The sequence below is a fragment of the Coregonus lavaretus genome, assembly GCF_964263955.1.
Source record: "Coregonus lavaretus genome assembly, chromosome: 23".
Taxonomy (NCBI): domain Eukaryota; kingdom Metazoa; phylum Chordata; class Actinopteri; order Salmoniformes; family Salmonidae; genus Coregonus; species Coregonus lavaretus.
The window spans coordinates 3,105,075-3,117,424 of NC_140010.1; the positions used below are offsets into that span (position 1 = coordinate 3,105,075).

Sequence of the window (12,350 nt, forward strand, 5' to 3'; positions counted from 1 at the left end):
CAGGAAGGAGACGCGTTCTGTCTCCTAGAGATTAAAACGTACTTTGGTGCGAAAAGTACAAAACAATCCCAGAACAACAGCAAAGGACCTTGTGAAGATGCAGGAGGAAACAGGTACAAAAGTATCTATATCCACAGTAAAACGAGTCCTATATCGACATAACCTGAAAGGCCGCTCAGCAAGGAAGAAGCCACTGCTCCAAAACCGCCATAAAAAAGCCAGACTACGGTTTGCAACTGCACATGGGGACAAAGATTGTACCTTTTGGAGAAATGTCCTCTGGTCTGATGAAACAAAAATAGAACTGTTTGGCCATAATGACCTTCGTTATGTTTGGAGGAAAAAGGGGGTTGCTTGCAAGCCGAAGAACACCATCCCAACCGTGAACCACAGGGGTGGCAGCATCATGCTGTGGGGGTGCTTTGCTGCAGGAGGGACTGGTGCACTTCACAAAATAGATGGCATCATGAGGAAGGAAAATTATGTGGATATATTGAAGCAACATCTCAAGACATCAGTCAGGAAGTTAAAGCTTGGTCGCAAATGGGTCTTCCAAATGGACAATGACCCCAAGCATACTTCCAAAGTTGTGGCAAAATGGCTTAAGGACAATGAAGTCAAGGTATTGGAGTGGTCATCACAAAGCCCTGACCTCAATCCTATAGAACATTTGTGGGCAGAACAGAAAGAGTGTGTGCGAGCAAGGAGGCCTACAAACCTGACTCAGTCACACCAGCTCTGTCAGGAGGAATGGGCCAAAATTCACCCAACTTATTGTGGGAAGCTTGTGGAAGGCTACCCGAAACGTTTGACCCAAGTTAAACAATTTAAAGGCAATGCTACCAAATACTAATTGAGTGTATGTAAACTTCTGACCGAGTGGGAATGTGATGAAAGAAATAAAAGCTGAAATAAATGATTCTCTCTACTATTGTTCTGACATTTCACATTCTTAATATAAAGTGGTGATCCTAACTGACCTAAGACAGGGAATTTTTACTAGGATTAAATGTCAGGAATTGTAAAAAACTGAGTTTAAATGCATTTGGCTAAGGTGTATGTAAACTTCTGACTTCAACTGTATACCATTTATAAGATCCAAAAGGGCTGTACAGGTTACATGGTAAAACTCTGAATCTTGTGTCTTTAAATTAAGTACATAGTAAAGCAATGATTGATACAACTTATAGAGGACTAAAGGACATGTACAGATGAAAACCAAATATAGTAATGTAGTTGGCATACCACACACACACACACACACACACACACACGTGTACAGGCACTCACTCACACTAAACTACTGAACTTACCTGTTGTCATGTTTTCTGCCTGGGCCATGCACGTCTCTTTCTCCTTCTCGATCTCCAGCATGATGTCACACATCTGAAGGGACAGCATCTGTAGAAAGACAACGTGACGGACGTTAACATCTGAAGGGACAGCATCTGTAGAAAGTCAATGTGATGTCTGGTTGAATGGCGCCGGAGAAGATGGCTGCCGTTTTACAGCCCTCTAACCAATTGTACTATTATGTGTGTTTTATCGCATTATTTGTAATTTATTCTGTACATAATGTTTCTGCCACCGTCTCTTATGACCAAAAAGAGCTTCTGGATATCAGGACAGCGATTGCTCACCTCGTATTGGACTAATATTTTTTTTTCAATGAGTAGGACGCACAGGATATTCTACAGATACCCGACAAGGCCCAAATCCCCGTCATTCGCATGAGAAAGAGACGGAGATATCGTGGACGCAGGTCGGGGTGCCTTGTAAGGATCCGACGGCGAGCGAGTAAACTGCCTCTTCCATCAATCCTATTAGCCAATCTTCAATCATTGGAAAATAAACAGGACGACCTAAGATTAAGGTTATCCTACCAACGGGACATTAAAAACTGTAATATCTTGTGTTTCACCGAGTTGTGGCTGAACGACGACATGGACAACATACAGCTAGCGGGCTATACGCTACATCGGCAGGATAGAACGGCTGACTCCGGTAAGACAAGGGGTGGCGGTCTGCGTATATTTGTAAACAACAGCTGGTGCATAATATCTAATACAAAGGAAGTCGAGGTTTTGCTCGCCTGAGGTAGAGTATCTCATGATAAGCTGTTGACCACACTATTTACCAAGAGAGTTTTCATCTATATTTTTCATAGCATGACTCGGTTAATAAGGACGGATGTTGCCTGTAATCCATGGCTTCTGGTTGGGGTATGTACGCACAGTCACTGTGGGGACAACGTCATCGATGCACTTATTGATGAAGCCAGTAACTGATGTGGTATACTCCTCAATGTTCAGATGACGCAGATGCTAAACTACAGGACTGTTTTGCTAGCACAGACTGGAATATGTTCTGGGATTCTTCCGATAGCATTGAGGAGTACACCACATCGGTCACTGGCTTCATCAATAAGTGCATCGATGACGTCGTCCCCACTGTGACCGTGCGTACCCCAACCAGAAGCCATGGATTACAGGCAACATCCGCACTGAGCTAAAGGGTAGAGCTGCCGCTTTCAAGGAGCGGGACTCTAACCCGGAAGCTTATAAGAAATCCTTCTATGCCCTCCAATTAACCATCAAACAGGCAAAGAGTCAATACAGGACTAAGATTGAATCGTACTATACCGGCTCTGACGCTCGTTGACTTCCCTTTTGTATTACAGACTACAAAAGGGAAGCACAGCCACGAGCTTCCCAGTGACACAAGCCTACCAGATGAGCTAAATCACTTCTATGCTTGTTTCGAGGCAAGCAACACCGAAGCATGCATGAGAGCATCAGCTGTTCCGGATGACTATGTGATCACTCTCTCCGTTGCCGATGTGAGTAAGACTTTTAAGCAGGTCAACATTCACAAGTCCGCAGGGCCAGGCGGATTACCAGGACGTGTACTCCGAGCATGCGCTGACCAACTGGCAAGTGTCTTCACTGACATTTTCAACATGTCCCTGACTGAGTCTGTAATACCAACATGTTTCAAGCAGACCACCATAGTCCCTGTGCCCAAGAACACTAAGATAACCTGCCTAAATGACTACCGACACGTAGCACTCACGTCTGTAGACATGAAGTGCTTTGAAAGGCTGGTCATGGCTCACATCAACACCATTATCCCAGAAAACCTAGACCCACTCCAATTTGCATACCGCCCCAACAGATCCACAGATTATGCAATCTCTATTGCACTCCGCACTGCCCTTTACCACCTGGACAAGAGGAACACCTACGTGAGAATGCTATTCATTGACTACAGCTCAGCGTTCAACACCATAGTGCCCTCAAAGCTCATCACTAAGCTGACACTGGGACTGAACACCTCCCTCTGCAACTGGATCCTGGACTTCCTGACGGGCCGCCCCCAGGTTGTAAGGGTAGGTAACAACACATCTGCCACGCTGATCCTCAACACGGGGGCCCCTCAGGGGTGCGTGCTCAGTCCCCTCCTGTACTCCCTGTTCACCCATGACTGCATGGCCAGGCCCGACTTCAACACCATCATTAAGTTTGCCGACGACACAACAGTGGTAGGCCTGATCACCGACAACGATGAGACAGCCTATAGGGAAGAGGTCAGAGACCTGGCCGTGTGGTGCCAGGATAACAACCTCTCCCTCAATGTGATCAAGACAAAGGAGATGATTGTGGACTACAGGAAAGAAAAGAGGACTGAGCACGCCCCCATTCTCATTGACAGGGCTGTAGTGGAACAGGTTGAGAGCTTCAAGTTCCTTGGTGTCCACATCACCAACAAACTATCATGGTCCAAACACACCAAGACAGTCGTGAAGAGGGCACGACAAAGCCTATTCCCCCTCAGGAGACTAAAAAGATTTGGCATGGGTCCTCAGATCCTCAAAAAGTTATACAGCTGCACCATCGAGAGCATCCTGACTGGTTGCATCACCACCTGGTATGGCAACTGCTACAGAAGGTTGTGCGTACGGCCCAGTACATCACTGGGGCCAAGCTTCCTGCCATCCAGGACCTCTATACCAGGCGGTGTCAGAGGAAGGCCCTAAAAATTGTCAAAGACTCCAGCCACCCTAGTCATAGACTGTTCTCTCTGCTACCGCATGGCAAGCGGTACCGGAGCGCCAAGTCTAGGTCCAAAAGGCTTCTTAACAGCTTCTACTCCCAAGCCATAAGACTCCTGAATAGCTAATCATGGCTACCCGGACTATTTGCAATGCCCCCCCCCCCACACCAACCCCCTCTTTTACGCCGCCGTTTATTATTCATGCATAGTCTCTTTTACTCTACCCATATGTACATATTACCTCAATTACCTCAACTAACTGGTGCCCCCGCACATTGACTCTGTACCGGTACCCCCTGTATATAGCCTCCCTACTGTTATTTTATTTTACTGCTGCTCTTTAATTATTTTTTATTTATCAATTTTTTACTTAACACTTTTTTTATTTTTTTATTAAAAACTGCATTGTTGGTTAAGGGCTTGTAAGTAAGCATTTCACTGTAAGGTTTACACCTGTTGTATTCGGCGCATGTGGCAAATAAAATTTGATTTGATTTGATGTACGTTAGTGTAACAGAGAAGGTTCGGTGAACCATGCTTGTATAATGAGAAACCTTCAGACCTGAAGACTTGTGTTACAGTAGTTCCCAAGCTTTAGCCAGAACATCCTCATAAACTGGCCATTGCTATACTGGCTATCTCAGGAGGATATTCTGGCTACCTGAGCTCATGCCAAGGTTTTAGTTTTATGCCAAGGTTTTAGTTTAATTTGAGTTTAACTAAACACAGTCTTGTGAACTTCAACCCAAGTTTTTATCGGTCACATTTCCTGTCAGGGATTCCATAGCTAGTAAACAACTTCATATTGACCCTGTAGGCACTTATCCAATGTAGATACCTGAGATGTGACATCACATTGACAAACGACTCACAATAAACCTTATTATAACCACCAAACAGTAACGCAGCTCAATGGAGATTATTTTATTTTTTATTTTATTATGAATTATTAAATATGATTAAAAGCTCAAAGCAAAACATATCCATATCTCCAGACAGTGGAATGAATGCATGGGCGTACAGACTGGCCATCTCCATATCTCCAGACAGTGGAATGGATGCATGGGCGTACAGACTGGCCATCTCCATATCTCCAGACAGTGGAATGGATGCATGGGCGTACAGACTGGCCATATCCATATCTCCAGACAGTGGAATGAATGCATGGGCGTACAGACTGGCCATATCCATATCTCCAGACAGTGGAATGAATGCATGGGCGTACAGACTGGCCATCTCAAATCAATCTGAAGAGATGCCATTAAAGACGTCAGACACACACATGGTGAACTTCAATCAAACCATTGATGTTTGACTTACATTATATTTCTTGAGAAAGGCCGTAAGGTTGAAACGTCAAATCTCTGATATATCCCCTCTCCTTGTTTTTTTTTCTTTCTATTATATGTAGCCCTATAGGGGATATGATAAATTATATATTCCTCAATCTTCAAAACAACATGACATTTTCCATGTGAAATCATGTGAAAACTAGTTTTTGGAACACTTCACATATGATCACGTTTTCATGCGTAGTTTCATGTTCACATGTTGCTTGACATGTTGTCACATGTTATCACATTAACTTCACATAAGATCACGTGAAAACATGTGTTTTTTGGAACAATTCACTTGTGATCACTTGTGAAAATCATGTGGGTTTTTTTTTTTTTCTTTAAGGGGTATTTTCTGGGAAAAACTAAGTCATGGATCATCAGTTATCGTCATCCATCACCTTGGTCTCTAGACTACTTCCATCTGGGGCCAATTTTCCTCTTGGCGCCGTTGACTTTTCTTATCAGAGATACTCGGTTCCAGCGGAGTGAAGAGCCAGATGGACCCCCACCAGAATATCTTTCAACAGACCCCCCACTATAATTCAAAACAAAAAAACAACGTTTTAAGTGAGATGTAGGGATTGGTCTGAAGCAGAAAAAGAAAGGAAATTCACATTAGCACCACAATGCCTACTTCGCCCATGCTCTACCAAGGTTTTTCAGCACACAGCTTTGACCTACTACGGTAGCTTTGTTGGTTTATTGTACTTCAAACTATGTGTGGGCAGGTTGCTTAGGATTCCAACCTTCTCAAAGAGCCTAATTCATACTCTTAGAGGTTGTTCGCCTCCCTGCTCCACCAAACATTACAGTTGACACTATGCATTGGGGCCGGTAGCATACTCCTGGCATCCACCAAACCCAGATTCATCTGTCGGACTGCCAGATGGTGAAGCGTGATCCATCACTCCAGAGAACACGTTTCCACTGCTCCAGAGTCCAATGACGGTGAGCTTTACACCACTCCCTCCTGCTCGGCCATGGAAACCCATTTCATTAAGCTCCCGACGAACAGTTATCGTGCTGACGTTGCTTCCAGAGGCAGTTTGGAACTCGGTAGTGAGTGTTGCAACCGAGGACAGGCGATTTTTAGGCGCTACGCACTTCAGCACTCGGCGTTCCCGTTCTGTGAGCTTGTGGGGCCTACCACTTCGCGGCTGAGCTGTTGTTGCTCCTAGACATACCCACTTACAGTTGACCGGGGCAGCTCTAGCAGGGCAGAAATTTGACAAACTGACTTGTTGGAAAGGTGGCATCCTATGATGGTGCCACGTTGAAAGTCACTGAGCTCTTCAGTGCGGACCATTCTACTGCCAATGTTTGTCTATGGAGATTGCATGGCGGTGTATTCAATTTTATACCTCTGTCAGCAACGGGTGTGGCTGAAATAGCCAAATCCACTAATTTGATTGGGGTGTCCACATACTTTTGTGTGTATATGTATATATTGAAAATTAAATACAGAAATGTCTGTATATGTATTCACACCGCTGAGTCAATAATTTGTAGAAGCACCTTTGGTGGCGATTACAGCTTTGACTTGTCTTGGGGATTTTCTCAAGCTTTGTTAAGTTAGATGGGATGTGGCGGTGAACAGCAATATTCAAGTCTTTCCACAGATTTTCAATGGGATTCAAGTCTGGACTTTGGCTAGGCCACTCAAGGACTTTCAAATTCTTGTTCTGAAGCCATTCCAGCGTTGCTTTGGCTGTACACGCTCAGAAAAAAAGGTTTCCAAAAGGGATCTTCAGCTGTCCCCATAGAAGAACCCTTTTTGGTTCCAGGTAGAAGCCTTTTGGGTTCCATGTAGAACCCTCTGTGGAAAGGGTTTTACATGGAATCCAAAAGGGTTCTATCCGGAATGTGAATTTCCTTTCTTTTTCGGCTTCAGGCCAATGCCTACTTCTCACTTAAAACATTGTTTCTTGTTTTTAATTTCCATGGTTTTTACACCAGAAGGTGATTTTCTGTTAAAGGTGCATTATACCACATTTCCACATGCAATGTAACCAACAGTGCTATTGTAACCTTTAATTTAGCCACTGCCGAAAGGTCTGTGTAGAATTTACCATGGATAGTGAAAATGAATTGTCTGCCGTTTTCAGAAGGTGAATAGCTCAATTGATTGTGGCAGTCTTACATTGTAAAATATGACTAAATTCCCATTGAAAGCAAAGTAAAGGAAAACGGTTTTAAGTCATTGACTTTTGAAGGTTGTATAGCTCCGCCATAGAGACTAAACAAAGATATCCCTATGTACACTAGAGCCACACCTTTCTTGTGCATTTTACAGCTTGTTTCTAGCCTAAAGTGTTGCAGAGTTATGCATCCTATACATTTGTATAATCCGGGTTTAAGGGAGTTCATTAGCCCCTTAACGCCACCACTGGAATGGCCGCAGAGTTGTTGACAAATATCCAACACATGTGCTAGTCCAGCATCCAGATCAGAGCTGTAAATACAATCAAGACGGTCAAATGTTGTTAGTTTGGCACTGTTGATCAGCACACATTTGGATTAAAAATGTCAAGAAGACAGGAGAAGGAGCGTACTGGAATTGAATCTGGATGTTTGAAACTGTTGATTTTTTCTGATGCTAGCAAGCATGCATTTGCACACTGTGCTTAACCGATGCGCTGTTTACATGTGCATTGGGGGTACATGTAGCCAGCTAGCAATTTGTTTTCTCAGCTACCATTTCAGTTGTGTCCTGTCTGACAGTGAAATGTGGCTAGCTCTTACCGTAGCTTGGACTATGGAGTAGCTAGCTAGCTATCTAGTGTTGTAAAAGCCCATTTAATGCCTTGTAAGGTAGCAGCGTGACAATTTGCCCAAAGTTTGGTGTTGGGTATGAACTGATGTAGCTAGCTAGCTAACTAAAATGTTTTGTGGAAAAATGTAGGACTGGCATTTGGACGTGAGCTAACTAACGTTAGCTAGCTAGCTTCTGTATTGAGGTCAGCTGTTGTCTGGCTCTAGCTAGCTAGCTAATGGCTGAAGTAATTTGTGTAAAAACCTTCCATAACCAAAGCTAGCAAGCTACCTTTCTTTGCCTGTTCGTTAGCTAGCTAGTTTCAGCTGACTGGTGTTAGCTACAGAGGCTAGCTGCTGGACTTTGGACAAGCAAGCTAACATTAGCTAGGTAATGTAGGACTGGCATTTGGACGTGAACTAGCTAGCTGTCTACAGTTGTCTTGGTTTGTTCTCATCCACTTCTTAAGACTGGCAGCAGCAGCTGTGTTGTTGCCGAACAACTGAGTTGTTCGACCCGGTTAGATAGAACTCTGAGATTCGGCTGAAAAGATGTTAGCATTGTCAGAAATCCTATAAAAAGGTAGCACATTGTTGGTTCTTAATGGATGTAAATTAGAAATGTAATAAAACCTGTTGCACCTACAAATGTAGTCAATCTGACATTTGTTAAATCCAATGGTCACTTTATGTACGCTATAGTCTTGTTTTAATCCGACGTCTAGAATGTGAGCTAGGTAGGCGCAGAAAATACTCTGAAAATTCAATTGCTAATGACCCGGTATGTGGTTCTCTGTAACGGCCGGACAGCTCATGACGAGAGGCGGGGAGTGTGTTGTGTTCCTCAAATCAAGTTGATTTGCACATTTTCATCGACATTGGTGTCATATTGGCTTAGATATGATGGTAGGGAGATTTTGATTTAACATGGAGCGTCAATCAATGCATACTAGCGCGACTATAATACCTTTCAGCAGTATAGACCCCACCATTTTCTACATTTACATTTTTTGTCATTTAGCAGACGCTCTTCTCCAGAGCGACTTACAGGAGCAATTAGGGTTGCTCAAGGGCACATCGACAGATTTTTCACCTAGTCGGCTCGGGGATTAGAACCAGCGACCTTTCGGTTACTGGCACAACGCTCTTAACCACTAAGCTACCTGCCGCCCTAACCACAGTATCTTTTAGCAGTAGACCCCACCACAGTACATTTCAACAGCCCCCCTAACCACATTGTGTTAATGTACCCCACTATAATCATATGTTTCAGTGGACCCCACTATAATAATATGTTTCAGTAGACCCCACTATAATAATATGTTTCAGTAGACCCCACTATAATAATAATGTTTCAGTGGACCCCACTATAATAATATGTTTCAGTGGACCCCACTATGATAATAACGTTTCAGTGGACCCCACTGTAATTTTAAAAAAATCAGTAGACCCCACTATAATAATAATAATAATGTTTCAGTAGACCCCACTATAATAATATGTTTCAGTAGACCACTCTATAATAATATGTTTCAGTAGACCCCACTATAATAATAATATGTTTCAGTGGACCCCACTATAATAATATGTTTCAGTAGACCACTCTATAATAATATGTTTCAGTAGACCTCACTATAATAATAATATGTTTCAGTGGACCCCACTATAATAATAATGTTTCAGTAGACCCCACTATAATAATAATAATGTTTCAGTAGACCCCTCTATAATAATATGTTTCAGTATACCTCACTATAATAATAATATGTATCAGTGGACCCCACTATAATAACAATAATGTTTCGGTGGACCCCACAATAATAATTGTATATTTCAGTGGACCCCACTATAATAACAATAATGTTTCAGTGGACCCCACTTTAATAATAATACTGTTTCAGTGGACCCCACTATATTAATAATAATAATAATAATAATAATAATAATAATAATAATAATAATGTTATAGTAGACCCCACTATAATAATAATAATGTTTCAGTAGACCCCACTATAATAATAATAATAATAATAATAATAATGTTATAGTAGACCCCACTATAATAATAATAATGTTATAGTAGACCCCACTATAATAATAATAATGTTTCAGTGGACCCCACTATAATAATATGTTTCAGTGGACCCCACTATAATAATAATGTTTCAGTAGACCCCACTATGATAATAACGTTTAAGTAGACCCCACTATAATAAAAATACATGTTTCATTGGACCCCACTATAATGATATGTTTCAGTGGACCCCACTATAATAATAATGTTTCAGTGGACCCCAATATAATAATAGGTTTCAGTAGACCCCACTATAATAATAATACATGTTTCAGTAGACCCCACTATAATAATATGTTTCAGTGGACCCCACTATAATAATAATGTTTCAGTGGACCCCACTATAATAATAATACATGTTTCAGTGGACCCCACTATAATAATAATAATAATGTTTCAGTAGACCCCACTATAATAATAATAATGTTTCAGTAGACCCCACTATAATAATAATAATGTTTCAGTGGACCCCACTATAATAATATGTTTCAGTAGACCCCACTATAATAATAATAATGTTTCAGTGGACCCCACTATAATAATATGTTTCAGTAGACCCCACTATAGTAATAATAATGTTTCAATGGACCCCAGTATAATAATATGTTTCAGTGGACCCCACTATAATAATAATAATGTTTCAGTGGACCCCATTATAATAATATGTTTCAGTGGACCCCACTATAATAATATGTTTCAGTAGACCCCACTATAATAATATGTTTCAGTGGACCCCACTATAATAATATGTTTCAGTAGACCCCACTATAATAATAATGTTTCAGTGGACCCCACTATAATAATAATGTTTCAGTGGACCCCACTATAATAATAATAATACATGTTTCAGTGGACCCCACTATAATAATAATACGTTTCAGTGGACCCCACTAATAATAATATGTTTCAGTGGACCCCACTATAATAATATGTTTCAGTGGACCCCACTATAATAATATGTTTCAGTAGACCCCACTATAATAATAATACGTTTCAGTGGACCCCACTATAATAATAATACGTTTCAGTGGACCCCAGTATAATAATATGTTTCAGTAGACCCCACTATAATAATAATAATGTTTCAATGGACCCCAGTATAATAATATGTTTCAGTGGACCCCACTATAATAATAATAATGTTTCAGTGGACCCCACTATAATAATAATACATGTTTCAGTAGACCCCACTATAATAATATGTTTCAGTAGACCCCACTATAATAATAATACATGTTTCAGTGGACCGCACCACTAATACAGACGCCACCACAGTCCTCCAGGGGTTTATCTGATGTATAGCCATTGTTTTGCTGGATGAGACTACTCAGCTATGACATTAAATCAAACCTATATGACCGGGCTGTTGTCAGACAGAGAACCATCCAATCAACCAACTATACAGGGATATTTTTAGAACCAGCCCATATGACTGGAGGCCCCTCTGGCAGACACCCACAAGGAGACTACCCCATTAAGAGGTGGCGTTTGAGGCAGTGTGATTGTAGTGTTGGTGCTTGTGGTGATGGAGGACCGAAATGGCATCGCATTCCCTTTATAGTGCACTATATAGGGAACATAGTGAATAGGGTGCAATTTTGGACACACACATCCATGCTCTCCCTCCCATTAAGAGGTGGAGGTTGAGGCAATCAGTGTGTTGTTAGCTGTGATAGCCTGAGGTGATGGAGGAGCTCTCTCTCTCTCTCTCTCTCTCTCTCTCTCTCTCTCTCTCTCTCTCTCTCTCTCTCTCTCTCTCTCTCTCTCTCTCTCTCTCTCTCTCTCTCTCTCTCTCTCTCTCTCTCTCTCTCTCTCTCTCTCTCTCTCTCTCTCTCTCTCTCTCTCTCTCTCTCTCTCTCTCTCTCTCTCTCTCTCTCTCTCTCTCTCTCTCTCTCTCTCTCTCTCTCTCTCTCTCTCTCTCTCTCTCTCTCTCTCTCTCTCTCTCTCTCTCTCTCTCTCTCTCTCTCTCTCTCTCTCTCTCTCTCTCTCTCTCTCTCTCTCTCGACAGTATCATGAGTCACTTGTTACTAATTGGGAAGAGAATTAGTGTGTCCATCTTAATGGTTATCATCAAGAGCACGACACTGCAACGGGGTTACTGTGAATTTGATAGTAGCTTACAGGCAGCTCGGTGG

At 42.0% G+C, this 12,350-nt stretch overlaps 1 protein-coding gene across 1 annotated transcript in view; it reads right to left on the minus strand.

Annotated features, from left to right (window-relative positions):
* Positions 1-12,350, minus strand: part of vipr1a (vasoactive intestinal peptide receptor 1a) — a gene marked incomplete at its 3' end in the record, with an annotated part of 96,051 nt that overhangs the window by 56,973 nt on the left and 26,728 nt on the right. Inside the window, exon 2 of the mRNA XM_084139636.1 lies at positions 1,314-1,401. Within this exon, the coding sequence (XP_083995762.1) occupies positions 1,314-1,401 (88 nt within the window). The remainder of the gene's footprint in view (positions 1-1,313; positions 1,402-12,350) is intronic.